The sequence below is a fragment of the Erythrolamprus reginae genome, chromosome 2, assembly GCF_031021105.1.
Source record: "Erythrolamprus reginae isolate rEryReg1 chromosome 2, rEryReg1.hap1, whole genome shotgun sequence".
Classification (NCBI taxonomy): domain Eukaryota; kingdom Metazoa; phylum Chordata; class Lepidosauria; order Squamata; family Dipsadidae; genus Erythrolamprus; species Erythrolamprus reginae.
Window position 1 is genome coordinate 279,369,720 of NC_091951.1, and position 26,852 is coordinate 279,396,571.

A 26,852-nucleotide genomic window follows, 5' to 3' on the forward strand; every position below is an offset into this window, starting at 1 on the left:
AATATAAACAAAAGAAAATTTTAAAAATTGATTTATTTAACCATTTTAGTCCAAAGGCAAGATTTTCACTTAATGTTATACCTTCTTCACATTAAGCAGTGAACCTATCTGCAAGACCTGCTTAGGGACTGGCAACCATTTGCACAATTAATATATGTAGTACAACTTCAGTTCTGGAAATTTGTTTCCACATTTTTCAATTTAGAGTGTAAACCAAATAAAATATATTAACATGATAAAAGTATAATGTTACTTATACATAATTTTTCATATAAAGAATACAAATCTTTCTTATTGTACACAGACATCCATATATCTGTCTATATTATCTACAGCAGTGATTTTCAACCTTTTTTGAGCCACGGCACATTTTTTACATTTACAAAATCCTGGGGCACATTGAGCCGGGGGGGAGGGGCTAAAAAAAGTTTGGACAAAAAAATTATCTCTCTCTTCCTCCCCTTCGCTCTATTTCTTTCTCCCTCCCTCCCTCTTTCTCTCCCTCCCTCTTTCTTTCTCTCTCTCTCCATTCCTATTTCTTTCTCTTCCTCCCTTCCTCTCTTTTTTGCTCTCTTTCTTTCTCCCTCCCTATGTCCCTCTATGTCTTTCTCTCTCTCTCTTGCTTTCTTTCTATCTTTTTTTCTCTCTCTCTCTTTCTCTCCCTCTTTCTTTCTCTTGTTCTCTTTCTCTCTCTCTCTCTCTTTCTATCTCTCTTTTTTGCTTTCTTTCTCTCTGAGCTTTGCGGCACACCTGACCATGTCTCGCGGCACACTGGTTGAAAAACACTGATCTACAGCAGTGTTTCCCAACCTTGGCAACTTGAAGATATTTGGACTTCAACTCCCAGAATTTCCCAGCCAGCGAATGCTGGCTGGGGAATTCTGGGAATTGAAGTCCAGATATCTTCAAGTTGCCAAGGTTCGGAAACACTAATCTACAGTATCTCTATCACATGCATCTTTAACCAGGATTCTTCTATCAAAAAATATTATATTGAGGAAAGTTTTTATTCATTTAGTATCATAACTAGTCTATTCCTATAGTTAGGACAGAATTATTTTATAAGAACAAGATTTGTATAAGTACAGTGATCCCCCGTTTATTGCGTCCCCAACCATTGCGAACAGGGTACTTCGCTATTTTTCAACCCGGAAGTCAAAATACCATCTACGCGTGCGTGCCCGGGGCACGCATGCGTAGATGGCAACCGGGAGATCAGCTGCTGGGCGGCTTCCCTGAGTCTTCCCCCTCTTGCTGGCGTCAGCGAGGAGTTTCCCCACCGCCCACGCAAACTCCTCGCTGCCGCCCGCCCTTCGCCCGCCCACGCCGTTCATTCTCGCCGCTTTTGAGCTGAGTCCGGAAGCGAATTCGCTCCCGGACTCAGCTCGAAAGCGCCGAGACAAGCCGTTCCTTGCCGCTTGCTATCGGCGCTTTTGAGCTGAGTCCGGGAGCGAATTCGCTCCCGGACTCAGCTCGAAAGCGCCGAGACAAGCCGTTCCTTGCCGCTTGCTATCGGCGCTTTTGAGCTGAGTCCGGGAGCGAATTCGCTCCCGGACTCAGCTCGAAAGCGCCGAGACAAGCCGTTCCTTGCCGCTTGCTATCGGCTCTTTTGAGCTGAGTCCGGGAGCGAATTCGCTCCCGGACTCAGCTCGAAAGCGCCGAGACAAGCCGTTCCTTGCCGCTTGCTATCGGCGCTTTTGAGCTGAGTCCGGGAGCGAATTCGCTCCCGGACTCAGCTAGAAAGCGCCGAGACAAGCCGTTCCTTGCCGCTTGCTATCGGCGCTTTTGAGCTGAGTCCGGGAGCGAATTCACTCCCGGACTCAGCTCGAAAGCGCCGATAGCAAGCGGCAAGGAACGGCTTGTCTCGGCGCTTTCGAGCTGAGTCCGGGAGCGAATTCGCTCCCGGACTCAGCTCAAAAGCGCCGAGAGCCAGCGCCCCCCGGACCCCCAACCCGGGTTTGGGGGGCTGCTAGGAAGCCCTCCATGCCGGCGGCAAACAGCCGCGCCGCCCCCAATCTTCGGCTCCTCGCTAGCGCTGTGGGAGTAAAAACACCATCTGCACATGCGCAGATGGTGTTTTTACTTCCGCAGCGCTACTTCGCGAAAACCCGCTCGTTGCGGGGGGTCCTGGAACGGAACCCTCGCAACGAGTGGGGGATCACTGTACTTAAAAACTAAAAGCTTTCAGAATGTAAGGAACAAAAGTTCTAACCTCCTTCTGAACTGCAATCACATAAAATGTCTTTCCTTCAAACTTTAGTTTACAGACATCAGACCTATTAAAAGAAAGATTTTTTAATTAGGAAAACAAACTGTAGCTCACACTTCTATGTAAATATATCCAAGACAAAAAACACTGAGAGGAACCTGCTAAAAATCACTTATTCATTTCTTAATGATATGACTTCGGTTTGGATCTCTGTACCTACAATTCACTTTGTATAAATCATATCTAGTTATTCCTATAGGTGACATTTGTATCTGGAGTAAAATTTCTATGAAAAAAAAAACACCACCAATTTCAAATTTATTTTTATTCCTGACTAAATTTCTAAAACATTTGAATGACAAACCATTGGAAACCAAAGAGGAGGTTTAATATTTCAATAATTAATATTGCCAATATTTCAGACCCAGTGATAAGATAACTCTTGAGGGTTTTTTAGTTGTATTTACACAACACAAATGACCACTCATCCCTTCTTCCTAATCAATGACTAATTTTTGTTTTCTATCCCAAGATGGCTCAATCTGGTGCATTATAGTCAAATTTAAATAATTGACCAGAGGGATTTAATCTCAGACAAACCTGGAGCTGTATAGGAATAAATCAAAGGACTAATTAAATAAAACATTGTGAGAGGTAGTGAATTTGCACAACATGTTTACAAGATACCCCACTCCCATGTCAAATATATTTTCAAACAGGACCAGTGTCTCAAATTTTTCTCTGTACAGTAACTGTACCTCGTGATATGAACCCCTCGTCATATGAACTTTCTGAGATACGAACCCGGGGTTTAGAATTTTTTTGCCTCTTCTTACCAACTTTTTCCGCCTTATGAACTTGCCGCCCGAACGCTGAACCCAGAAGTTCGGCAAAAGTTTGGGTTTGGATGGCCGCCGCCTGGCTGTCGCCTTTTGAAGCAGCAGGGGGGCTTCTTGGCGTCCTCCCGAACCCGAACGCCAAACCCAAACTTTTGCCAAACTTCCGGGTTCGGCATTTGGGAGGCCGCCGAGAAGCCCTGCCGCCCGGCTGTTGCCTTTTGAAACAGCCGGGGGGGCTTCTCAGCATTCTCCTGAATGCCGAACCCGGAAGTTCAGCAAAAGTTTGGGTTTGGCATTCAGGTTCGGGCAGAGCTTTGACGTCATGGAGACGTCCTTCCTGGCCAGCCGAAACGTGGACTCCAGGAAGGACGTCTTCATGACGTCAAAGTTCCGCCCATGGAATTTCCTATTGGGATTCCCTACCTCCTTTTGAGCCTCCTGACCCTCCGACAGCTCCGCGGCTCTTTTGCAAAGCTGACAGACGGGTAGCGGGGCTTCTCAGCGTCCTCCCAAACCCGAACTCCGAGAAGCCCCCCAGCTGTTTCAAAAGGCGACAGCCGGGCGGCGGGGCTTCTTGGCGGCCTCCCAAACGCCGAACCCGGAAGTTCGGCAAAAGTTCGGGTTTGGCGTTCGGGTTCGGGAGGACGCCGAGAAGCCCCCTGGCTGTTTCAAAAGGCGACAGCCGGGCAGCAGCGCCCAGCGGAGCGCCATTTTTGCAGGGGGGGGGTTTCTTGCACACATTAATTGATTTTACATTGTTTCCTATGGGAAACATTGTTTCGTCTTACGAACTTTTCGCCTTACGAACCTCCTCCGGGAACCAATTAAGTTCGTAAGACGAGGTATTACTGTATTCTACAATCTTGTTTCTCCTACAAAAAACAACATTCAGGTTCTTACCATTTTAGCAAATGTATCCTTTTATTTCCCTGGAATACCACAAAACCTGTAGCTGTGAAACCTAAAAATGTTGTAGTTCCAGTTGAATCCTTTTAAGGAAAAAAAGGAGCATTAATTAGAACTATGCAAAAATGCAAACATTCCAGAAATGTATACTTTTTACAGTACCTCCTTCCATGAAGGCATTTCCACTTACAAAGCCAAATATGATGGAAGATTTTTAGATGATCAAAGAAATATTTGCTGGTAATTCATTGGCATGAAAGCATAAGCACACCATTGTGCCTACAATCCCTCTCCTACTGTCCTATTGCCTAATTTACCCGTACCTACTTTGCTAATGTTTATGTTTCTACCAATACCTACTATCTTTTATGATTGACAAATAAATAAATAAATGTTTCCCCTTGTGAATTTTTAACCATTTTCCAAAGCACCATTACTCGAAAATTATATATCGAGTCTTTAAACTGTAGTCTCGAACACCATCAAACAATTTAATACTGATAAAAAGCACTAATATAACATATCTGGTGCTATATTATTGGAATGAGATCAACTTAGCACGGAAATCAGATATGCCAATTTCTGATACAGAACTAACTTTATGTCTCACAATTGCTTTTGAACAGAACCAATTATGTACTTTACAGCAAAACTGCTTTTGAGTTTGCCTTTAAAAGCAATTTAAATCCTTGAAAACGTATAAATAAAAATTATATCAATCTTCCTGCATATTTTTTCTATTGTGTTATTAAATGTATATATCTAGCTTCTTGTAGTTATAAAAATTGCATAATCCATCCCACTAGAAGTATTGGTCGGTTGGTCTATCTTGAATAAACTTTATAAACTGTATAAGCTGAAGCATGTAGGAGAGATGCTGAAAATAAAAAATACATTTTTTAAAAAGTCTAAATATATATACATATATTTACCTTGCAAGGATGAGGATCAACACCATAGGTTTCTAAAGAATGTGCTCTTAATAATAAATTAAATTCAGCAACAGCTGGACTCTGATCCCTAGAAATCATGAAAAGAGAAATAGTTTGCAATAAACTATTAACAGCTTTTAAGGCAATAATATTGGCTAAACAGGAAATAAGAAACTTTATATGTGATTCTGCTGCTACTCATGCCATAGAAACCAATTCCTTTGGATTAAACCTAGCCCCTGTTGTCATATTTCAGGGCTCCAGTGAGCTGTGCAGTTAATCAGGGGCTATCAAGTATCATTCAAATATTTTCTAACTTTTAATATACATAAGCAGTTGAAACATGGTAAGAGACAAGTGTCAATCTTCATATCCATCCATTTACTTCCTAAATTCATTGAGAAGATTTGCTCAGATTAATCTTTTCCTGTTTTTGAAATAAATGGGGGATTATGAAAAGACATTTAGTTTATATTTGATTAAAATATGTTGGTATTTTAATGGTCCACGTCACTCTCCTAACTGCCTGCCTACCTACCTACACATGCGTGTACTCATACAAACACATAACCTATAAACAATCTGGACAAGTGAACTAATTTGGTGACACACCTGGAGGCTAATTTCAAGAATGGAATCTCTCAATTCCAATTGTACATTTTCAGTGTAGGAACTGTACGTCTCATTTTCTGGCGTTAGACTGGATATGGCTCAGAACAAAAGAGATTCAACTGAACAGCTCTTGAAGAGGGAGCAGCAGGCCAAATATGTGACAAATCCATTCATCAGAGCATTTCAGTTTATGTCAGCCTCATAATTCATCTTGGCTTGAGTACTGATGAAAGATTCATAAAATTGAGGCACTAGATGGGTAGTAGAGAAAAACAACATTCCCTCCTTTACCCACATATCCAAAATTTCAGATGTTATGTCTGTGTAACCAGAAGCAAATATCACTTTGCTATCAACTTGTATCAATGTATAAAAAATAAACTGTGAAAAACCTGGCCCCTGAGCACACAGCTGCCTACTAAAGTTGCCATCTCCTTTCCTAAGGATCAATCAAGTGTGGTCCAAGTAAGAAAAGGGAGCATTTTGCAAGCAGATACATTAATCATCCAAAATTTGGCTTGTTGGCAAATAAGGCAGTCCCAGCCCTAAGGATTTAAAAGCTGGGGCAACCAGAAATTAAGTTCAGCTACTATCAGCATTTAATTATTCCTGTTATCCTGCAGACACAGACTATTTTTGAACAACAACTGCAAGTTTATGTACATTCTGGCAAGATAAGCAACATACACACTCAGCTGGTCCAAATACCTACTGATGCATACAAAGCAAATTGTGAAAAGTGATATCAGAATTAATCTCTTTTGGTCAGAACCAATCTCTACTATAGCCAGATGAATACCTGGTAGACAGGTTATTTTTTTTCCTATTTTCCTCCCCCAAAACTAAGGTGCGTCTTATGCTCTGGTTCATCTTATACTCCGGAAAATACGGTATGTCTTTGTGACACAATAAACTTTTATCAAAATATTTTTTCAATAGCAGAAAATTTCAGTTTGCAAATAGCAATTTCAACATCTAAAATTCCTGCATCTTGAAGCAGTTATATATAAAAAGGTTTAATTATATAATTGTAAATTAGCAATATTTTATCAGACTGGAGGACAATTTTCTAATCATTTGTGTTAGTGACAAATGGGAAAGTTCCTCTTGTAGAAATAAAAGCACTACAGAAAATGTTCCTATTTTTAAGAGACAGAATTAATTATCTAACGAATATCATAGAATAAAAATATGACCAATGTAAAAGCAATATACTTTTCAGATTTTCCACTGTCACCTAAAAATACTAATACCTTCATACACTTTCAAACATGGAACTATACAGAGATGGGCTGCTGCTGAAATGGCTAATTGTGCACAGCCCTGTGGCTCTGGAGCGCGAGTGCAGGATCGAGCACAATTTTGCTTCCCGCATCTATGCAGGTAGCAAAATCTCACCCAGGGATGCCTAAGCGGGTACATTTCAGCGAGTTTTTTTGCTTCCCAGTGGCCAAGGATGGAGACCCCTGATCCAGAGCACATAGATAGGGATATAGAATTAGCAGTGACTGAATTACAGTTCCCAGCAATCTCCATTTATCAACACCAAGATGAGGAAACCTGAAGTTATAATTCAATAACATTCGGAAAGCCACAGAATTCCAATCCTACTGAAACAAATGTGTTTGGGTAACCTTATCTTTGTATTGTATTGTGTCCAGTGATGAGCTACCAAAATTTTTACTACCACACTGTGGGTGTGGCTTATGCATTTTGTTTCAACATCTTTCAGTGCAAATTGGGTGCTCTGGGGAAGAGCTCCAAATTTTGCTACCGGAACTGTGTTACTGACCGTTCCCATAGGAGCCCATCACTGATTGTGATAATAATATAGTAGTTGTTAAGTAATTTTAGATATACAGTATACTTTCTAAAATAGTATACAGTGAACCCTCGATCATCGCGAGGGTTCCGTTCCAGGACCCCACGCGATGATCGATTTTTAGCGAAGTAGCGGTGCGGAAGTAAAAACACCATCTGCGCTTGCGCAGATGGTGTTTTTGCTTCCACTGCCGCCCGCCCTTCGCCCGCCCACCCCGTTGCTCGCGCCCGCCCACCCCATTGCTCACGCTGTTGCTGGGGCCGCTTCCCAGCTGGGGAGCCGAGCTAGGGAGTCCCGACCGCCCGCGCGTTGCTGGGGAAAGCGCGCGCGCTTGGGGAATCCCTAGCTCCGCTCCCCAGCTGGGGAGCCGAGCTAGGGAGTCCGGACCGCGCGCGCGTTGCTGGGGAAAGCGCGCGCGCTTGGGGAATCCCTAGCTCCGCTCCCCAGCTGGGGAGCCGAGCTAGGGATTCCCCAAGCGCGCGCGCTTTCCCCAGCAACGCGCGCGCGGTCCGGACTCCCTAGCTCGGCTCCCCAGCTGGGGAGCGAGCTGCGATGTCCCCAAGCGCGCGGGCACCGCCCGCCCGCCCACGCTGTTGCTGGGGCCGCTTCCCAGCTGGGGAACCGAGCTAGGGAGTCCGGACCGCGCGCGCGTTGCTGGGGAAAGCGCGCGCGCTTGGGGAATCCCTAGCTCCGCTCCCCAGCTGGGAAGCGGAGCTAGGGATTCCCCAAGCGCGCGCGCTTTCCCCAGCAACGCGCGCGCGGTCGGGACTCCCTAGCTCGGCTCCCCAGCTGGGGAGCGAGCTGCGATGTCCCCAAGCGCGCGGGCACCGCCCGCCCGCCCACGCTGTTGCTGGGGCCGCTTCCCAGCTGGGGAGCCGAGCTAGGGAGTCCGGACCGCGCGCGCGTTGCTGGGGAAAGCGCGCGCGCTTGGGGAATCCCTAGCTCCGCTCCCCAGCTGGGAAGCGGAGCTAGGGATTCCCCAAGCGCGCGCGCTTTCCCCAGCAACGCGCGCGCGGTCCGGACTCCCTAGCTCGGCTCCCCAGCTGGGGAGCGAGCTGCGATGTCCCCAAGCGCGCGGGCACCGCCCGCCCGCCCACGCTGTTGCTGGGGCCGCTTCCCAGCTGGGGAGCCGAGCTGGGGTGTCCCCGCGCGTGCCGCCCGCCCGCCCACGCCGTTGCTCGCGCCGCCGCTGGGGTCTTACGGGGGCAAGAGGGGGAAGACCCAGGGAAGCCTCTGCCCGGCGGGGAAACTCCACCATCTACGCATGCGTGGAAGGGCACGCATGCGTAGATGGTGGAGTTTACTTCCGGGTTGAAAACTCGCGAAATAGCCCTTTCGCGATCCTTGAGGACGCGAAACTCGAGGGTTCACTGTACTTCACTTTCTCCTTCACTTTCTTGACTGTATTAATTATACTGCACCTATATTGTAAGTCCAATGGAAATAACAGTCTCACTAAAAATAACATCTGTAAAAGACAATCTAATTACCTGAATTCATTTTTATGTATTTCACCAATTTTTCTTTCCAGCTTTTGAGACTGTTTAGGGAAGATCTTAAATTCATTGACATAATTATCCCTATGTTCATCAGAATCATAATCACCTAGTTCAGCTGTATAGGAAAAAGAAAAACAGAGTGGAAAAACCAAATATATTTTTACTAAATGAGAAGTCAACACTGGAAATGCACTATTTATAATTCACATATAAGAGGGTTTCACTACATAATCCCAAAGCTCTGGTATCTTTAAAGTCTTTATATTCATCTTTCAGATGTGGACTTCTGAAATATCTTTTTTTTTTCCCCAGTTGAAAGATATTTATATAGGAAAGTCAATTTTGTAATCCTTCTTCAGTTTCCCCTATTTTAGCTATGCTAAACCAGCATCTGGCATTGGAATTCAGTTCTGCATTAGCAATCCATCATCTGGTGCATAGTCTAGTGGCCTCCATCCACCCTCTAACTGCTCGGCACCAGACACCTGGGATCTGGAAAACCACAACTCAGCTGTGCAGAAGAGAATGCCGCCATTGCCCTTCTCACTGCGGCCGGAGCCGACATCACCTCAGCCAGCCACCTCATCACTGCCTAGTCATCACTGTGCCGCACAGGTGATCCTGCCACCACAGCCCCACTCCCCCAGGTATGGCAAACCAGTCGGGCTTGACAATTGGCCTTTAAGGAAAAAGATCCATGATTGTAGGCTCTCATCTTCAAAATACTTTCCTCAGGTTTTCAATTATGTTCAGTACCAGACAAATAATTTTCTCAATCTATTCTGTTGCAATAAGTTTATAATTCTGCTGGCTTTTTCTGCTTACTGGTTTGGCTTTGTTATTTGCCCTATAGTCCCAAGCTGGGGTAACCGCAGCAGAACATTTATATTTTAAAAATAAAGCAAACATATTAATTATGTAGTTAAATTTTATAGTAAAGCACAGCAGGGAAACAACAAGCAACCAAATACTATCCATTAAGTAACAGGGAAATCATTCCGATTTTAACGTGTGTATTATGTAAGACCTTTTATTCAATTTTATGTATTATTAAATCTCATTAGGTGGTTTCCTAATTTAAAACACACAATGATAGGATTATAGTTCTTTTACTTGCTTAAGGAAACAGAAAAATGGGGGCAAAGGTTTCATTTCTCAACAAGAAAAAAATCCAATCACATCCAATACTAACGAAATAAAATATCTGCCCAATTATAGATAATATAATCATCACAAAACTGACCACCTATCACAGTTCTGCAAGTGCTTAGATGAATAGGATTAATAGGAAAGTGAACACAAGAACAAGGGGACACAATCTGAAGTTAGTTGGGGGAAAGATCAAAAGCAACATGAAAAAATATTATTTTACTGAAAGAGTAGTAGATCCTTGGAACAAACTTCCAGCAGACGTGGTTGGTAAATCCACAGTAACTGAATTTAAACATGCCTGAGATAAACATATATCCATCCTAAGATAAAATACAGGAAATAGTATAAGGGCAGACTAGATGGATCATGAGGTCTTTTTCTGCCGTCAGTCTTCTATGTTTCTATGAATAATGAAAGTAGCAACTTCCTCAAAGGATTATCTTAATTGTTAGCCCATGCATGTATTTGCATAGCCACTTTGCTTCACTGTCTTCTCAAAGTGACAAATATACCTGACAAATATCTAGTTTTTGGAACTACCACACAGGCCTTACAAAAGACATGGCTGTTATCAATTCAAAGAGAGGAGCTGCTCTGTATACCCTATGATGATATGAAATGAGATACGCTGATATATTATGATATATGATATGGTATATGATACAGAGGTGGGTTCCTCCTGATTCGGGCAGGTTCATCCAGACTGGTAGGAACCCTCTGGTGACATCACAATCAGGTCATGGAACCGGTTTGGTTGGTGCCGGTCTGTAGGCGCCAGCATCTTTAAAAAAAAATTTTTTTCCCTTTTTTTGCATTTTTTTTCTTCTGAGCATGTGCAGAAGCCAAGTTTCCAGCACTGTGCATGTGGTCGCCATTTTGTTTTCAGCTTCTTCTTCTTTTTTTTGAATTTTTGATTTATTTTTTTTCTTTTGAGCATGTGCACAAGCTGAGTTTCTGGCATTATGCATGTGGTCACCAGCTTGTTTTTGGCTTTCCCCCCGGATTTTTCAGAACTACCGGTGTGAGCATGCGCGAAGCAGCGCAGGAGGAAGTGAACTGACAGTGAGGTAAGTTGGAACCCACCCGATATGATACGATATGATGATGAGATATAAAACAATGATATATTGTATCATTCAATAAAGGGAATAAAATATAATACATATGCATACACACACACACACAAAATATTTTTAATGAGACAGACTGAAAGAATGAGGAGCATTACCTCCATCAACAATATCAAATAAGGTGAGAAAAATGTTTTCATCCTTTATTTCAAAATACTGTGGGAAATGTGGATTAAGGCAGAAATATGCAACTGTGGAAGCAGTAGATTAGAAGCCGTGGAAAGCCATGGCCTACTAACTTACATACCTACTTATACGTAGACAGGATCCAGATTAAAGTGTAACTCGTTTGTCTTGGATATAACTCTATTAATTTTAAAAGTGTGCTATTACAGTGTCCTGAAATAAAAGTACCAGGCTACAGTCATTTCACTTACCTTGAATAATGCATGCTCCCAGGTAAGCCGCATCAGAAAAGCCACACAGCAAACGGCCATGGAAAATATCTCTTTTGATTTGGAGGTATAAAAGGTACCTGTATTGTGTAAGGAAATGGATTTCTAGTTTTTATTTTCTCCTCTCTTAATAATTGTAATTTACTATTTTTATTTTCTCCTCTCTTAATAATTGTAATTTACGTATTATAATATATTGGATAAAAACGCCACAAGGGGAATAGCAACACATCTAGAAGACACAGTCCAGACACTGGACTGTAATTTGTAAAGTAATGTAGAAAAGAAAATTTAGGGAAGGAGGGAGGGAGGAGGGGAGGGAGGGAGGGAGGGAGGGAGGGAGGGAGGGAGGGAGGGAGGGAAGGAAGGAAGGAAGGAAGGAAGGAAGGAAGGAAGGAAGGAAGGAAGGAAGGAAGGAAGGAAGGAAGGAAGGAAGGAAGGAAGGAAGGAAGGAAGGACCATAGTACGTACCATACTATATTTTCAATAAAGAAAGAAAATTGTATTGGAAGCATTACATCAAGTTAAAATGTCTGGCTTATAACATGTCTATTATAATTTATTCTTTCTTTAATTTTAAAAAAATCATGTATGGTATTGCCATTATGGGAAAACGCTTAAGGGATGTATTCTTGCTATTTCTGTCTAAGCATTCAAATTGTGTTTTCTGTTTTAAATAGACGTGTATTATGCAGTTCAAAAGAACTAAGAAATTTGCAAGCAGAAATAGTCATAGGGTTGCTCAAAATGTTATAGAAGGCATATTTTGAGTAGAGGGATAGTGAGAAAAGGGCTGCTTATCCTTTCTCCCTTAGGCTACTATTTGGAATCAGAAGAGAAAGGATGTGAGTATTTTGCCTCTGGCAGTTAGAAAAAGCAGAAAAAGACAAGATCATTTATTTAGTAGTGACAAGGAAAAGCTTACTTAACAACCATAATTGGAAATACAATCTCAGTCACTGAACAAAGCAGAAATTAAGCCAGACATCAGGTGACCGCTTCATTCAATGACTATGAACCCAGCATTCCCAATTACAGCCGTTAAGCAACCTTACAGATAATTAAGCAAGTGCACAAAGCTAAAATCCTTCTCCCCCCTGCCCCACTCTGTTGTGGTTGGCTCTGGGCCAGCTCCTGCCCCAAGGACTGTGGGGGTGGATGTGGGTGAATCCTCCCAGTGTCAGAGGCCTGTTTTACTGCCCACTGCTTCGGACAGCGAAGCATCGGAAGCAGAGAGTGACTGTGAAATGGGACCCTCAGATGGGGTCATGGCAGACAGCCAATTAGGGAGCAATTCATCCTTCTCCTTATCTTCTCTGGACTCAGATGAAGAAGCATTCATTGATGTACGCAGGCGCAGGGCAATGACTAGAAAAGAGCAGCTACATAGGTATTACAAGAGATAAGAGAGTTCACCTGTGGTTGGGTGTGGTTCAACTAATTAGGGCTGCTGTTAAATGGGCAGTGTGCCGGCTTCTGAGTGTGGAAGATTATCTATTCGGAGAAAGAGGAAGTGGCTTTCGTCTCAAGGACTCTCTTTGCATGGATCCCAGAACTTTGAAACTAAACCATAGGCTGTGAGTTGCCAATGGTTGAAGAAGGGTAGCTGTGACATTTTTCACAGCTGCTTGCTAATTGCTCTGTGTTTGTTTATTGCTTTTCACTGCCTTCAAGTCTGTTGCTTTGAAAGTGTGCCCTTTGACAGAAAAAAGGGTGTTTTGCTTTTCTTTTACGTTCGATAAAAAACTGTATTCTTGACTTTTCAAGTGTGCGTGTCTGACTTCATACCTTTGCATTTAATTGAGGCTCGTGCCGTTGAGCCTGGCAGAACACTCTTTATGCCTGCAGAGCCTCAGACTCAGAGAGATAAAGCACAGAGAAGCAGGATACAGGTATTTCAGCATGCTAAATTTGGTCCAGCGGTTAAAGCACTGGGCCAAAAAACAGGAGACAGTAAATTCTGGTCCCATGTTAGCCATGAAAGCCAATTGAGTGGCTTGGGTCAGTTATTCTCTCTTAGCTGAAACCTCCCAGGATTGTCATTGTGCAGAAAATATGAGGAACATATGTTGGATATATTCGCTATCCTACTTGTAAAAATAATAAAGGTGGTGTACGGAGAAATAAATAAACACTTTTCTCCCTGCCTCTCCATGTCTTTTTTCCCTATGAGAGGATCGTCACAGCAAGTGACAGCAGCTTGTAATTTTCTTTGCTGACTCTCCCACTGACTTTCTAGGCAAACTAGCAAAATAATACAGAGGAGAATCATTGAATCTGTCATCTGCATCTCCGTAACTGTCTGGTTTGGTTCTGCAACCCAACAAGACCGACACAGACTTCAGAGGATAATCAGAAGTGCAGAAAAAACAAATGCTGCCAATTTGCCTTCCATTGGAGACCTGTATACTGCACGAGTCAAAAAGAGGGCTGTAAAAATATTTACTGACTCCTCGCGTCCTGGACATACATCTACCCTCAAAACATCACGATAGAGCACTGCACACCAAGACAACTAGACACAAGAACATTTTTTCCCCAACCACCATCACTCTGCTAAACAGATAATACCCTCAACACTATTTACCAAGTCTGCACTACCATTACTACTAGTTTTCTTCTTATCATTCCTATCACCCATCTCCTCCCACTTATGACTGTATGACTGTAACTTGTTGTTTGTATCCTTAAGATTTCTATTAATATTGTTTCCTAATTGCTTATTCGACCCCTATGACAATTATTAAGTGTTGTACCTGATGATTCGTGACAAATATATATTTTCTTTTATGTACTTATATGCACCAAAGACAAATTCCTTGTGTGTCCAATCACACTTGGCCAATAAAGAATTCTATTTTCCCCATCCACTTCTGTTCAGAACAGATACTTTGCTGGCTTAGTTATTTTTTCCTGTACAGTGATCCTTCGGTTAGCGCGGGGGTTACGTTCCAAGACCTCCCGCGCTAACCGATTTCCGCGTTATACCGGATGCGGAAGTAAAAACCACCATCTGCGCATGTGCGCCATTTTTTTCATGGCCGCACATGCGCAGATGGTGGAGTTTGCGTGTGGGCGGCGGGGAAGACCAAGGGAAGTTTCCTTCAGCCGCCCAACAGCTGATCTGCTCCGCAGCGCGGAAGCAGCGAGGAGCCGAAGATGGGGTAAAGGCAAAGGGGAAACCCCATCTTCAGCTCCTCGCTGCTGCCGCGCTGCGGAGCGGATCAGGTGTTGGGCGGCTGAAGGAACCTTCCCTTGGTCTTCCCGCTTGCCGCTTGCCAGTCCACACACGCCCCCCTGGATGAGCCGGCCACAGGGGCGAGGGGTGGGGATGAAGGGGCAGGACTTCCCGGGCGGAAGGCATGCTCGGCTCTGCCGCTCCAGCCCCTTTCGGCCGAGCAGCCAGGGAAGTCGAGCCAGGCGTGCTCGGCTCTGCCGCTCCAGCCGCTTTCGGCCGAGCCTCCCTAGCCAAGCGACTGCCTTCCGTCGCAGCGGGGAACATCGGCGCAGGAGAGGACCGGGCGACCGGAGAAGCAGCGCTGCCGCCGCCACGCCTGGCTCGACTTCCCTGGCTGCTTGGCCGGGGAGGCTCGGCCGAAAGCGGCTGGAGCGGCAGAGCCGAGCACGCCTTCCACCCAGCGATTGTTCCGCTGCCACCAGCATGGCCTGGCTGGCAGTGGAAAATGTAACGGAGCCCACGGGGGATTCGCCTTCCTCCCACCCGCAGCCGAGACTGATTGTGGGCTCCTTCGCAACCTCGGAGAGCTTCCGGGGCATGAAAGCTCACGAAAACCAGGAAGCTCTCCGAGGTTGCGAAGGAGCCCACGATCAGTCGGCTGCCGGCGGGAGGAAAGCGAATGCCACGGGGCTGGGCTCGGCTCCCCCCTCGGCTCCCCCCCTTACCAGCCCCGCCGCGGAAGGCTCCATTCTGTTCCCTGCCGGCCCGATTGAGCGGCCGGCGGTCTCCATTCAGGGAACAGAATAAAAAAAATTTTTTTTTTTTTAAAAATTTTTTTTTAAATAATATTTTAATATTTTATTTTTTAAATAATATTTTTTGAAAAACCGCGTTGCAGCGTTTCGCGCTAATCGAGAACGCGCAAGTCGAGGGACCACTGTAGTACTAATATTACTATTGTACAAAATTAGGAAAGTTCAGGATTTTTTAAATGTGTGAACAGTTCCTGAGATCATTCATCTAAAATAGCAAACTATCTCATTGTGCAGGTGTATGGGATGAGATGCTAGAACCTCTACTGCTCTTGTTAGAAGAGCATTAATGAAGCATTAATTCAAGACTACGAGGAAAATGAAATGGTTGTGCATGCACACATTTGAACAGAAAACTAGGAAAAGCCTTTGAACCCACTGCACAAGCCTTCCAAAGGATGCAACTGCTTTAATACTTTAAGGAAGACTACTACTTTCATACCCATAAACTTTGCAAAATCCCTCTTACTAATATTGTACACAGTTCTACATATTTAATGCTTAATGTCACCACTTTTACAGTTCTATTACTCTTTGTTAATAGAGCAGCAATCAAATTTATTTCCGTTTACTTTTCTCCATCAATTATCAAGAAATATGCATATTCCATCTAAAAATAAAGGCAGTAGCAGCTTTATTTATATCTTACCTGATGGAGCAAACTGAATAAGTTACAGGCTATCTTTTAAACTAGAATGTGCCTAATATAGGCATGGTTAATTAAATTACTACCTTAATATATATTTTAATGTAGCTCTAATATCTAACATGGCAATGTGAGATACATATATGATTAAATTGAAAAATCACATAAACTGTACTTTAAATCCTAGAAAATATGTATAAAATTAAAACCAAAAGCAAAAGCACAGAAGTTTACTAAAGCACTAAATGCATGGACAGGACAAAAATACCTGGTGAGCTCTTCCTTAATCTTCAGGGGTTCATGCGGGTAGAATTTCACTCTAAAGCACATGGTATATGGTGGGTGAGCTGAAATATTATATAAAAAAAGCATGAGCACAGCTATATAAAACATGACTTCTTGTGAGATGCAACTTGTGAGATGCAGTGCATTAAAGTAAGAAAAGAAGCAAATGATGAATAACAAAGCTCAATTTATGGCACACAGTTCAAAGCATAAGGAGGCTAAAGCTTGTTAATGCAGAGATTTATATCACATTATAACTTTTATTTGACTTGTTTATGCAAAAATCCTCCTAATTATTCCATCTGTCTAGATTGAATAAAAAAAAACAGAATTGAACAATGTAATTATCAACCCAGAATCCTCCATCCTAAACTTGAACAGGAATGAAACAGGGAAAGATTTCTGCAACAAGGAAAAACATTGACTTTGCCACTAAGAAGAATTCAGGTAGGCACCTAAGTAATTTAAAATTTGTTGCAGCTGTTACTAAAACTATAGATTTCCCATACTTTATCAATTACAGAATAGCAATTGATTTACCATATTGTTGATCAGTATCATTTTAAAGTAGAAAAATGTATCTTATGAAATATTATTTGTATTATTTATTAACATGGTTACTGTTATTTTATAATATTTTACAGAGTTTATTAAATGGGAAAATATATAACAGTGTAGCAATGATAATGCAACCAGTATTTTGCAACTTATTGATAAGCACTATGCATGTTTACTGAAAAATAATCTCAATCTTCCATAATGTTCAACCTTTATAAGTACTGTACAGTATTACTAAAATCTTCACCACATTCATTTTTGTATGAGAATTGTACACTAGAGTAGTCCTCATTTAGCAACCACCGTTGGGATTGGCAACCTGGTTGTTAAAATAAGCAGTCACTGAGTAAAACCGTGACTGTGCTTATGATCTTACTTCAGCTTTACTTTGCTTTATAGATCTGTGAAGGTCATAAATATGAGGCCTGGTCATAATAGAATAGGATAGAATTCTTTATGGGTCAAGTATAATTGAACACACAAGGAATTTGTCATTGGGCTATATGCTCTCAGTGTACATAAAATAAAAGATACATTTGTCAAGAATCATGAGGTACAACACATAATGATTGTCATAGGGTTCAAATAAGCAATCAGGAGACAATGTTAATATAAATTGTAAGGATATATAAGCAACAAGTTACAGTCATACAGTCATAAGTGGGAGGAGATAGGCGATAGGAATGACAAGAAGACTAAAAGTAATAGTAATGCAACCTTAGTGAATAGTTTGACAGTGGTGAGGGAATTATTTGTTTAGCAGAGTGATGGCATTCAGGAAAAAAACAGTTCTTGTGCAGTGCTCCATAGCATCGTTTTGAGGGTAGGAGTTGAAACAATTTGTGTCCAGGATGCAAAGAGACAGTAAATATTTTCACATCCCTTGTTTTGACTTGTGCAGTATATATATTAAGGAAAGGGTAAATTTACCTTTTCATCATTGTTGCAATTGCAGATTATGGAGGTTGAAGCCAAATATCCAGATTCATTGGCCATTATTATAGGTGATTTTAACAAAGGTAACTTAAGGAAAGAGCTTCCAAAATATTTTCAACATGGCAATTGTCCCACACCATAGACAAGAATACTTTAGACCACTGTTACACAACACTATAAGATGCTTATCAGTCCTGCATTACTATTAGTCTTCTCATCATTTCTATTCTATTCTATTCCGTTCCATTCTATTCTATTCCATTCTGACCATCCCTCACATTTATGACTTTCACAGATCTAATAAAGCAAAGTAAAGCTGAAGTAAGATCATAAGCATATATATTTTATAGTAACAGAATGGCCTTTCATCTGTCAAAGAAACCCAGCTGTCATATTGAAAGCCCCAATGCTCTATTTGTCAGAATATATTCAAGATCTCAACTATTTTTAAAAAAGTTATAGTACTCTATTCTACAGCTATGCTAATAATTTATTAATTTACAAAATAATATTTGAGTACAAAGGAAAGGAAAAGAAAAAAATCTCCTTTATACAAATGTGAATGTGTAACACATGCAATGACACCACGCAGCAGAGACCAGGTTCAATAGAGATATTACTGAATATGAAGAGAACCCTCAGATATAATCAGAACTAATTTTAGCTAACTTATACATATTTTAAATCACCCAACACTGAACAAGAAAGGAAGATTGGGGTGGGGGAAGACTTCTAGAATACAGTATACTTATTTTTGTACCCTGTCCCAATTCAGTGACAGGGATAGATACAATAGTCTAAAAATACTGAATAAAAACAAAGTGAAGTGTGTAGAATTAAGAGAAAATCACTAGATGGTCAGCCAAAGAGCATGATGGAACAGTCTTGTTTCAATAGTTTTATAAAACGTTAAGAAAGAAGGAATTGCTTATCCATCAAAAGGGAAGAAGCTACAGAGCCACAATAGTGAAAACTTATATTGGTCTGTGTTCTATTCATATTAAGCTGTCTGCGAGTCTGTGGAGAGGGGCGGCATACAAATCTAATAAATAATAATAATAATAATAATAATAATAATAATAATAATAATAATCCATAATAATAATCGAAATCCAGTATAGTGATCTCATTTGCTGTGTTGTATTGACATAATAATAATAATAATAATAATAATAATAATAATAATAATAATAATAAGCGAGGATTCTGAAGAGGTCTTTTTTGTGATATTTTTATTGATAGTCAGACTCTTTCTAGGCATGTAATCCAGTGTCCCACTGTAAATAGTTTTGCAGGTCCTCACCAATATTTTGAATTGGACCTAAAAATCTACCAGTATTCTCTTGCAATGGCATTGGCATCCTTCAGTATCGAAAGACCATGGTTATCATGCTCTGGATGCTCTTGGGTAACAGTCTATCCTCCACACTAACCTCTTGCAACATTACCTCAGTAACAGCATTATTTAAATATGACAGGATTGTTCCATTAACAATCCAGCTTCTAGATTTTAGTTCAAAGCTCAACTTACATCCAGTGTGGGTTGTTCCCAATGAAAGAGCTTGGGTACATTCATAGCATCTGGTTAGGGCTGGAAGAAATATCTGGAGAAACCGGTAGTGCCCGCAGTGAGATGCTCCGCCCAGTGATGCTTCTGCACATCATTATTATTATTATTATTATTATTATTATTATTATTATGAATTAGATTTGTATGCCGCCCCTCTCTGCAGACTCAGGGCAGCTTTACATGTGGGCATGAAAATCAATAGTAAAAGGTTTTTGAACCCACTACTGATGTGTGTGTACATAAAAGAAAATATATACTACTGATGCAATCCAACCAAGTAGTGATGAAAACATCAGATACAGTACTTACTTACCGTATTTTGGTGTATAAGACGCACCTTTTTCCTCCCTAAAAGAGGCTGATAATTTGGGTGTGTCTTATACTCTGAATGTAGCTTTTTTTCAGCCCTAACTAGCTGCTAATGATCTTCCTAGCTCTTTCATTGTTTCTCTTTGCGAATATTGTTTTCCAAGCCTTGTCTTTGGAATTACTCTGCTAATGATGTTCCCAGCTCTTCCCGGCTTGCAAGCTCTTTCATTTTTACTCTCTGCCAAGAATGTATTCCAAACCCTGTCTTTGTAGGGGTTTTTTTCATTGCTTTACTTTCTCCAGATATTTCTCCCAGCCCTAACCAGATGCTATGAATGTACCCAAGCTCTTCCATTGTTACTCTCTGCAAAGAATGTTTTCCAAGCCTTAAGTCTTTGCAGGTTTCCCCCCCCCCCCCATTGGTCTAATTTGCTCCAAATGTTTCTTTCCAGCCCTAACCAGCTGCTAACGATGTTTCCAGCTCTTACTGGCTTGCAAGCTCTTTCATTGTTACTCTCTGCAAATAATGTTTTCCAAGCCCTAAGTCTTTGCAGGGTTTTTTCCATCACTCTACTTGCTCAGATTGTTTCTTTCCAGGTGCTAATGATGTTCCAAGCAATTACTGGCTTGCAAGCTGTTTCATTATTACTTTCTAATAATAAAAAAAAATTAAGCCCTTAACCAGGGGATAAAATAATGTGCTGAAGCTGACCAGACTAAGGATGCTAGCCAGATGAATACCTGGTAAGCAGATTTTTTCCCCCTATTTTCCTCTTCAAAAACTAAGGTGCATCTTATATTCCGGTGCGTCTTATACTCCAAAAATATGGTACTTACTTACTTACTTATTTATTAGATTTCTATGCCACCTTATTCCTTAGACTCAAATTTCTATGCAGTTCTCCTACAACAACAGTGCACTATTCAAAATTTTACAAAGATGACAGTTTAGCTACTCTACCAACAGCATAAGCAGGAGCTGTGAATTAGGACTTGACTCCTTCAGAGAGATTGCCGCCTCTTCTTAATTGAGCTAAAGTTCCTAAAAAGCAATTTGGTCTTAGAAAAATTTGGTCTATTTTGCATCCTCCAGGCAGACTCCACATATAGTATTTGTTTAAGCTTTCCACAGTGTATCCTTGGCTCAGCCTATAGTGGCAATGTACAACCATATACTGGTGACACTTCACCCCAAACTGCCAGATAGAATGAGACATGAAAAGACCTTGAGAGATAGGGCGATTTTATTCTGTCAATCCTTGCCTAAAAGGATCTAGATGATGGAACATTTCCAAACAGAAATGCTGGGATTGGCATCTGTGGAAACAATATGTCCTGGGGAAAAGTCACAATTCGGTTTAGTTAGGAAGTTTAAATTTTTGACTTCTGAACTAACTAAATAAGCAATAATATTTGTCTGATTTTAACCATTTATATTGCAGAAAAAAAGGGTGCAGCTAAACTCACAACTTTCCAAAAGACTGAATAAAGGATTAGAAATCAAATCCTACAAGGAGAGATTAAGGCAACTGGGTATGTTTAGTCTTGAGAAAAGACAAAAAACAGAGATATTATGCCATTTTCCAAGAATATGAAAGTGAACACAAGAAAAATAAAGTTGCAAATTATTTTCTATTGTCCCAGAGTATAAGGAATAGCAATGTTAAATAGAAATTCAGTTAATTGCTAAGACAATTCAGCTAAGTGCTGTAAAACTAAGACAGTATGACAATGGAATCATCCTAAGAAATCCCTTTCATTGCATGCATTTGAACAGGCTGGACAAACATTTGACAGCAATACAGTCATACCTCGTCTTACGAACCTAATTGGTTCCCGGGGGAGGTTCGTAAGATGAAAGGTTCGTAAGACGAAACATTGTTTCCCATAGGAAACAATGTAAAGTCAATTAATCCGTGCAACAAAAAAAAAACCCCCCCGCAAAAAAACGCTGCCGCCCGGCTGTCACCTTTTAAAACAGCCCGGGGGCTTCTCATCGGCCTCCCGAACACCGAACGCCAAACCAGAACTTCCAGGTTCAGCGTTCGGGAGGCCGCGGAGAAGCCCCCAGCTGTTTTAAAAGGTGACAGCCGGGCTGCGGGGCTTCTCAGCAGCCTCCCGGATCCCGAACCCGGAAGTTCGGCAAAAGTTCAGGGTTCAGGAGGCTGCTGGGAAGCCACGCAGCCCGGCTGTCACCTTTTAAAACAGCCAGGGAACTTCCCAGCAGCCTCCCGAAGCCGAACGCCAAACCCGAACTTCCGCGTTTGGCTTCGGGAGGCTGCTGGGACACACACACACCCCCGGCTGTTTTAAAAGGTGACAGCCGGGCTGCGGGGCTTCCCAGCAGCCTCCTGAACCCCGAACCCGGAAGTTCGGCAAAAGTTCGGGGTTCGGGAGGCTGCTGGGAAGCCGCACAGCCCGGCTGTCACCTTTTAAAACAGCCGGGGGGGGGTCCCAGCAGCCTCCCGAAGCCGAACACAGAAGTTCGGGTTTGGCGTTCGGCTTCAGGAGGCTGCTGGGAAGTCCCCCGGCTGTTTTAAAAGGTGACAGCCGGGCTGCGCGGCTTCCCAGCAGCCTCCTGAACCCCAAACTTTTGCCGAACGTCCGGGTTCGGGGTTCGGGAGGCTGCTGGGAAGCCGCGCAGCCCGTCTGTCACCTTTTAAAACAGCCGGGGGACTTTCCAGACCTGAACTTTCCAAACCTGAACTTCTGCGTTCGGCTTCGGGAGGCTGCTGGGAAACCCCCCGGCTGTTTTTAAAGGTGACAGCCGGGCGGCGCGGCTTCCCAGCGGCCCCCCAAACCCGAACTTTTGCCGAACTTCCGGGTTCGGCATTCGGGAGGCCACTGGGAAGCCCCGCTGCCCAGCTGTCACCTTTTAAAACAGCCGGGGGGCTTCCCAGCAGCCTCCCGAATGCTGAACCTGGAAGTTCAGGTTTGGTGTTCGTAAGACGAAAAAAGTTCGCAAGAAGAGGCAAAATTTTTCTGAACCCTGGGTTCGTATCTCGGGTTGTTCGTAAGACGAGGGGTTCGTATCTTGAGGTACCACTGTACTTTTATCTGGGTTTTTGCGCTGAGCAGGAAGTTGAACCCTATGATCCACCTGGTCCATTCCAAATGTATGATTCTCTGACACACTGTTCGACAATGCCAACAAGCTTTCATTTTGTGTTGTAGAAGTAGATATGAAGAGGAGCAGATTGCAAGACAAAGCCGATTATAACAGGACAATTTTTCAACTTTTCCCACTAATTGTATTTTACAATTTATTTATTAAACAAATATATATAACTGCCCAATTCACACACAGTGTATTCCATACATATGGCATACAGCATTAAAAATTAAGCTAAAAGCCAACTATTTAAACCCCATCCCATCCCAATGAGACAAGCCACCCGATCCATTCCCAACCTGGCTGACAAAACCAGGTCTTCAAAGGTCTTGTAGAAAGACAATACGATTGCATAATCTTATCTCTGGGGGAATATTCCACAGGAAGTTACCACAGAAAGGTTTATGACAACTCGCTACAGTCAACTCACCACAGCTAACTTGCTGTGACCAACTTGACTTGGCTAACTCATCCTGGAGACAACTTGCTATGGCTAACTCGCCACAGCACAATTTGCCATGGAACAAGAGTTACACTCATATAGAAGAAATGGTGGAACAGAATATTGAAAAAAACGATGTCAAAGGAGGGACAAAATGAAATACGAATGACAAAAATTATTTTTAAAAAATAATTAAATTGAATTGTTGAATTATCCCGCAGTAATTTGTCCCGTGGTGAGTTGTTCCACAGTAAACTAGTCACTGTGAATTGGCTATGGCGAGTTATCTGTGGGAAGTTGGCTGGAGCAAGTTGTCCTATTCCACTATAGAGAAGGCCTTTTTCCTAGGCCCCACCGGATGTACTTCCTTGATAATAGGGATCCACAACATGCACTGCTTTCCTGCTCTGGTGGGTTCGATAGATGCTATTGGGGAGAGATAGTCTGTCAAACAACTGGGCTCCCAGCCATACAGGGCTACCTAAGTACATAATTTTATTTATAAAATAAACTGCACAATACATAATTTCTTCCCTACCTTTATGTTTCCTAGATATCATGCATTTCAATTTTTGATTATATAATTAATTTCATTCTATCATTTTCTTTGTTACAATAAAATGTATTTATGTACTCAGCTCTTATTTCAGAAAGCTCTATTCGAATATATTTAGAAAGAGGAGTGTGTGTGAGAGAGGAGGGGGCTAGAATTTACTGGACCCTGGGCAAAGATACAATAAGGTGGGGAAAAAAGGGAAAATAATTTCAGTATCCATACACCATGTATTGGGAATAGAAGATGCATGCAGAAGAGCCTGCGTTTGCTTGAATTTTCTGAATGTTGGTCAGTCTAAGTGTTTTTGTCTAATCTTATTACAATACCATTTGAAGCAACACATTAAAAGATGAGATTCTCACCGAGGATGTGGGAGGGGAGATGAAAATGATTGATTCTTAAAGGTATTATGGAAGTTTAAACTTAAACAATCCTAAAATAAGTATGGCACCTTCACTTTAAAAGGGCAAGAAATTAAAATATCAAGATATTTGAAAGATCATTATAGAAAATAGTACATCAATACAAAAATCATAAAAGCAACAGTAAAACTTGCAAGTCTATAAAGTGATTGCCTTCCTAAAAACTGAAGTCTCATATTCTCATACTCATAATATATAATTGATGTGTTAATGCATTTCATCTCCCTTAGAAAACTTATTTTAAATGATATTGTTTATTCTAAAGATTTTAAAAAATACTTGCAACAGCTAAAGCTGCAGCACAATGCTATACATATTTAAACAGAAGATGTTTCGTTAATTCAATAGCCATTAGTGGAATATGTGAGTATACAATTGGAGACCTACGGTAATTATATCCATTTATGCATATTGATCCTTCTTCTGTAACATAATACAGTACTAAATGTTAAAGCACTAATGCCTTTGTTGAATATTCCAATTCTACTCAGAGTATGTGGATAAAACTCTTCTCTTTTTATCAAGCATAGATCAAGCAATAGGCCTCACTGCCTAAAGTCAAGAGTTTATGGACTATAAACATCTTTCTTTAAAGACTTAGGATGCTATCCCTAGCAAATCATAGTAGTTGTGCCTACAGACCAGACAGCCATTCCCACAAGAAATAACCACAGCATGACAGCTTAAATGAAATTAAACTTTATCCCTTAGAACAGGACACTCTAAATGAGTTTGTGGGAGCTGGGCAGGAGAAAATGTAGGACTCCTATTTCCCACTGTTTCTAACACAAATCCAGTTCCCCTCAAGGGAATGATAGTTCAAATCCCCATTTGTTCCCTGAGCAGAATCCATAAAGGAAGAAAATTGAAAGCCTATGATTTCTGTCTAGAGGGTTGGTTCTGGTAACAGGAATGATGCATTTGAAAACAAGAGCCCATTAATCATCCCAGTCATCCAAACAGCCTATGAATGGCCTTAAGTCAGTTGCTGTTCTTGTGTACTGGATTTCAAATGGCACTGCAAGCTATATACAGTATAATGTAGATTTAGATACTTCATACTGTAACTCAATAGAATATTTGATTTTGATGCAGTTGATAGGCAAGTCTCTGGAAATGCTAAATTGTTTTTATTTTTATTTTTTAAATAAGCATGGGCGAGAGAAGGGAATAAAACAGTTCTCACAGTCCCTAATGCAATGTGAAGCTTGGAACAATAAAGTTTCCAGCTGGAGATCTTTGCAGAGGAATGTGTTTGGAGTTACATCACAGATTAGATAACATTCCTTGAAAAGCTGGACAAATTCCTCCAAGGAAGCCTAAAGGGACAAATCTGTAATGAATACTAACTTTAAAATGAAATGAAGACTATATTTTTAGAAACCTCAACCCCACCCCTACTGAGCTGCTTCCCAAGTTCCTTTCTCAGGTGCTAGCCTTTCTCAATCAGCTTTTTCTATGTGTGTTAAGTTTCAAATCCCATGATCCATTAAATCATGTTGGCTGATAGTATGTGACAGCACATTTGATCTAGGAAGGCTGTTCTAGATTTTTTTTAAAGAGCTTTTTTAAAAGTTATTTATTAAAGTTATTTTTAAATAAGGTATAATACAGAAAATTATTGCAAAACACTGGCATTTTAAAATAATAGGTCAATGTATAAAATGAGCTTATAACACTTACATTTCATTTGCTTGAAGATAGATTTATTGGGCTCAAGCCAATGCTGTAAAAAAAGACAGAAGCCACCAGTCAAAAGTATTGCAAAATACATCATTTTCAGCACAAGATTGTAGTAAACTGATAACAGTGTTCTCTTAGCTGTGATATCTATTATGTTTCTGTTAACAGCTTCAAAAAGAAGGGCATAGCAGGGGTTAAATTCAGCATGTTCTGTTGAACCTGTAGTGGGAAATTTGAGAAGTTCGAAGAACTGGCAAATACCACCTCTGGCTGGTCCCAAAGTGGGGTGGGAAAGGAGATTTTGCAATATCCTTCCCTCAGGAAAAGGGAGGGAATGGGGATTTTGCAGTATCCTTTCCCTGCCAAGCCCGCCACGCCACACCCACAGAACCCGTAGGGAAACATTTTGAATTTTACCCCTGGGACACAGATGTCTGAGGACAGACAGAAAGTAACATCTGTAAGTGAACAGCACAGCTAATGTGATCACAAATACATAATAGTTATGATTAATCTTATTCAAACTTGAACAGGGGGGTAAAGAATGGCAGATTTTAGATTCAATCTTATGCTATTTACATGAAGAGGTAATAGTAGGTATTAGCCGTTTTCTAATTTGGTCATGCTACATTTTTATTTAGGTTTTTTTTCCCTCCAAGGCAGTCTAGAAGTCATATAAGATCCCATTGTTTTGCATACAATTTATCCACAAATCAACATGATGAGATGAAATGAAATTACATATTAAAATACTGCACTCTTCAGAAACTATTCAAAAAACTGTTTGGAAATTGTATGAACATAACATCTCTTATATTCATTAAGCCAGCCTCGTTTTCTTTCCAGC

The 26,852-nt window shown here is 41.5% G+C and overlaps 1 protein-coding gene across 1 annotated transcript in view; it reads right to left on the reverse strand.

The window, feature by feature from the left end:
* FRMD3 (FERM domain containing 3) overlaps nucleotides 1–26,852 on the reverse strand; it is a 97,957-nt gene that overhangs the window by 24,838 nt on the left and 46,267 nt on the right. Inside the window, exons 3-9 of the mRNA XM_070742728.1 lie at nucleotides 26,006–26,048; nucleotides 16,401–16,479; nucleotides 11,479–11,576; nucleotides 8,811–8,934; nucleotides 4,887–4,974; nucleotides 3,949–4,037; nucleotides 2,213–2,276 (exon numbers count right to left, since the gene is read on the reverse strand). Coding sequence (XP_070598829.1) covers nucleotides 2,213–2,276; nucleotides 3,949–4,037; nucleotides 4,887–4,974; nucleotides 8,811–8,934; nucleotides 11,479–11,576; nucleotides 16,401–16,479; nucleotides 26,006–26,048 — 585 coding nt within the window. The remainder of the gene's footprint in view (nucleotides 1–2,212; nucleotides 2,277–3,948; nucleotides 4,038–4,886; nucleotides 4,975–8,810; nucleotides 8,935–11,478; nucleotides 11,577–16,400; nucleotides 16,480–26,005; nucleotides 26,049–26,852) is intronic.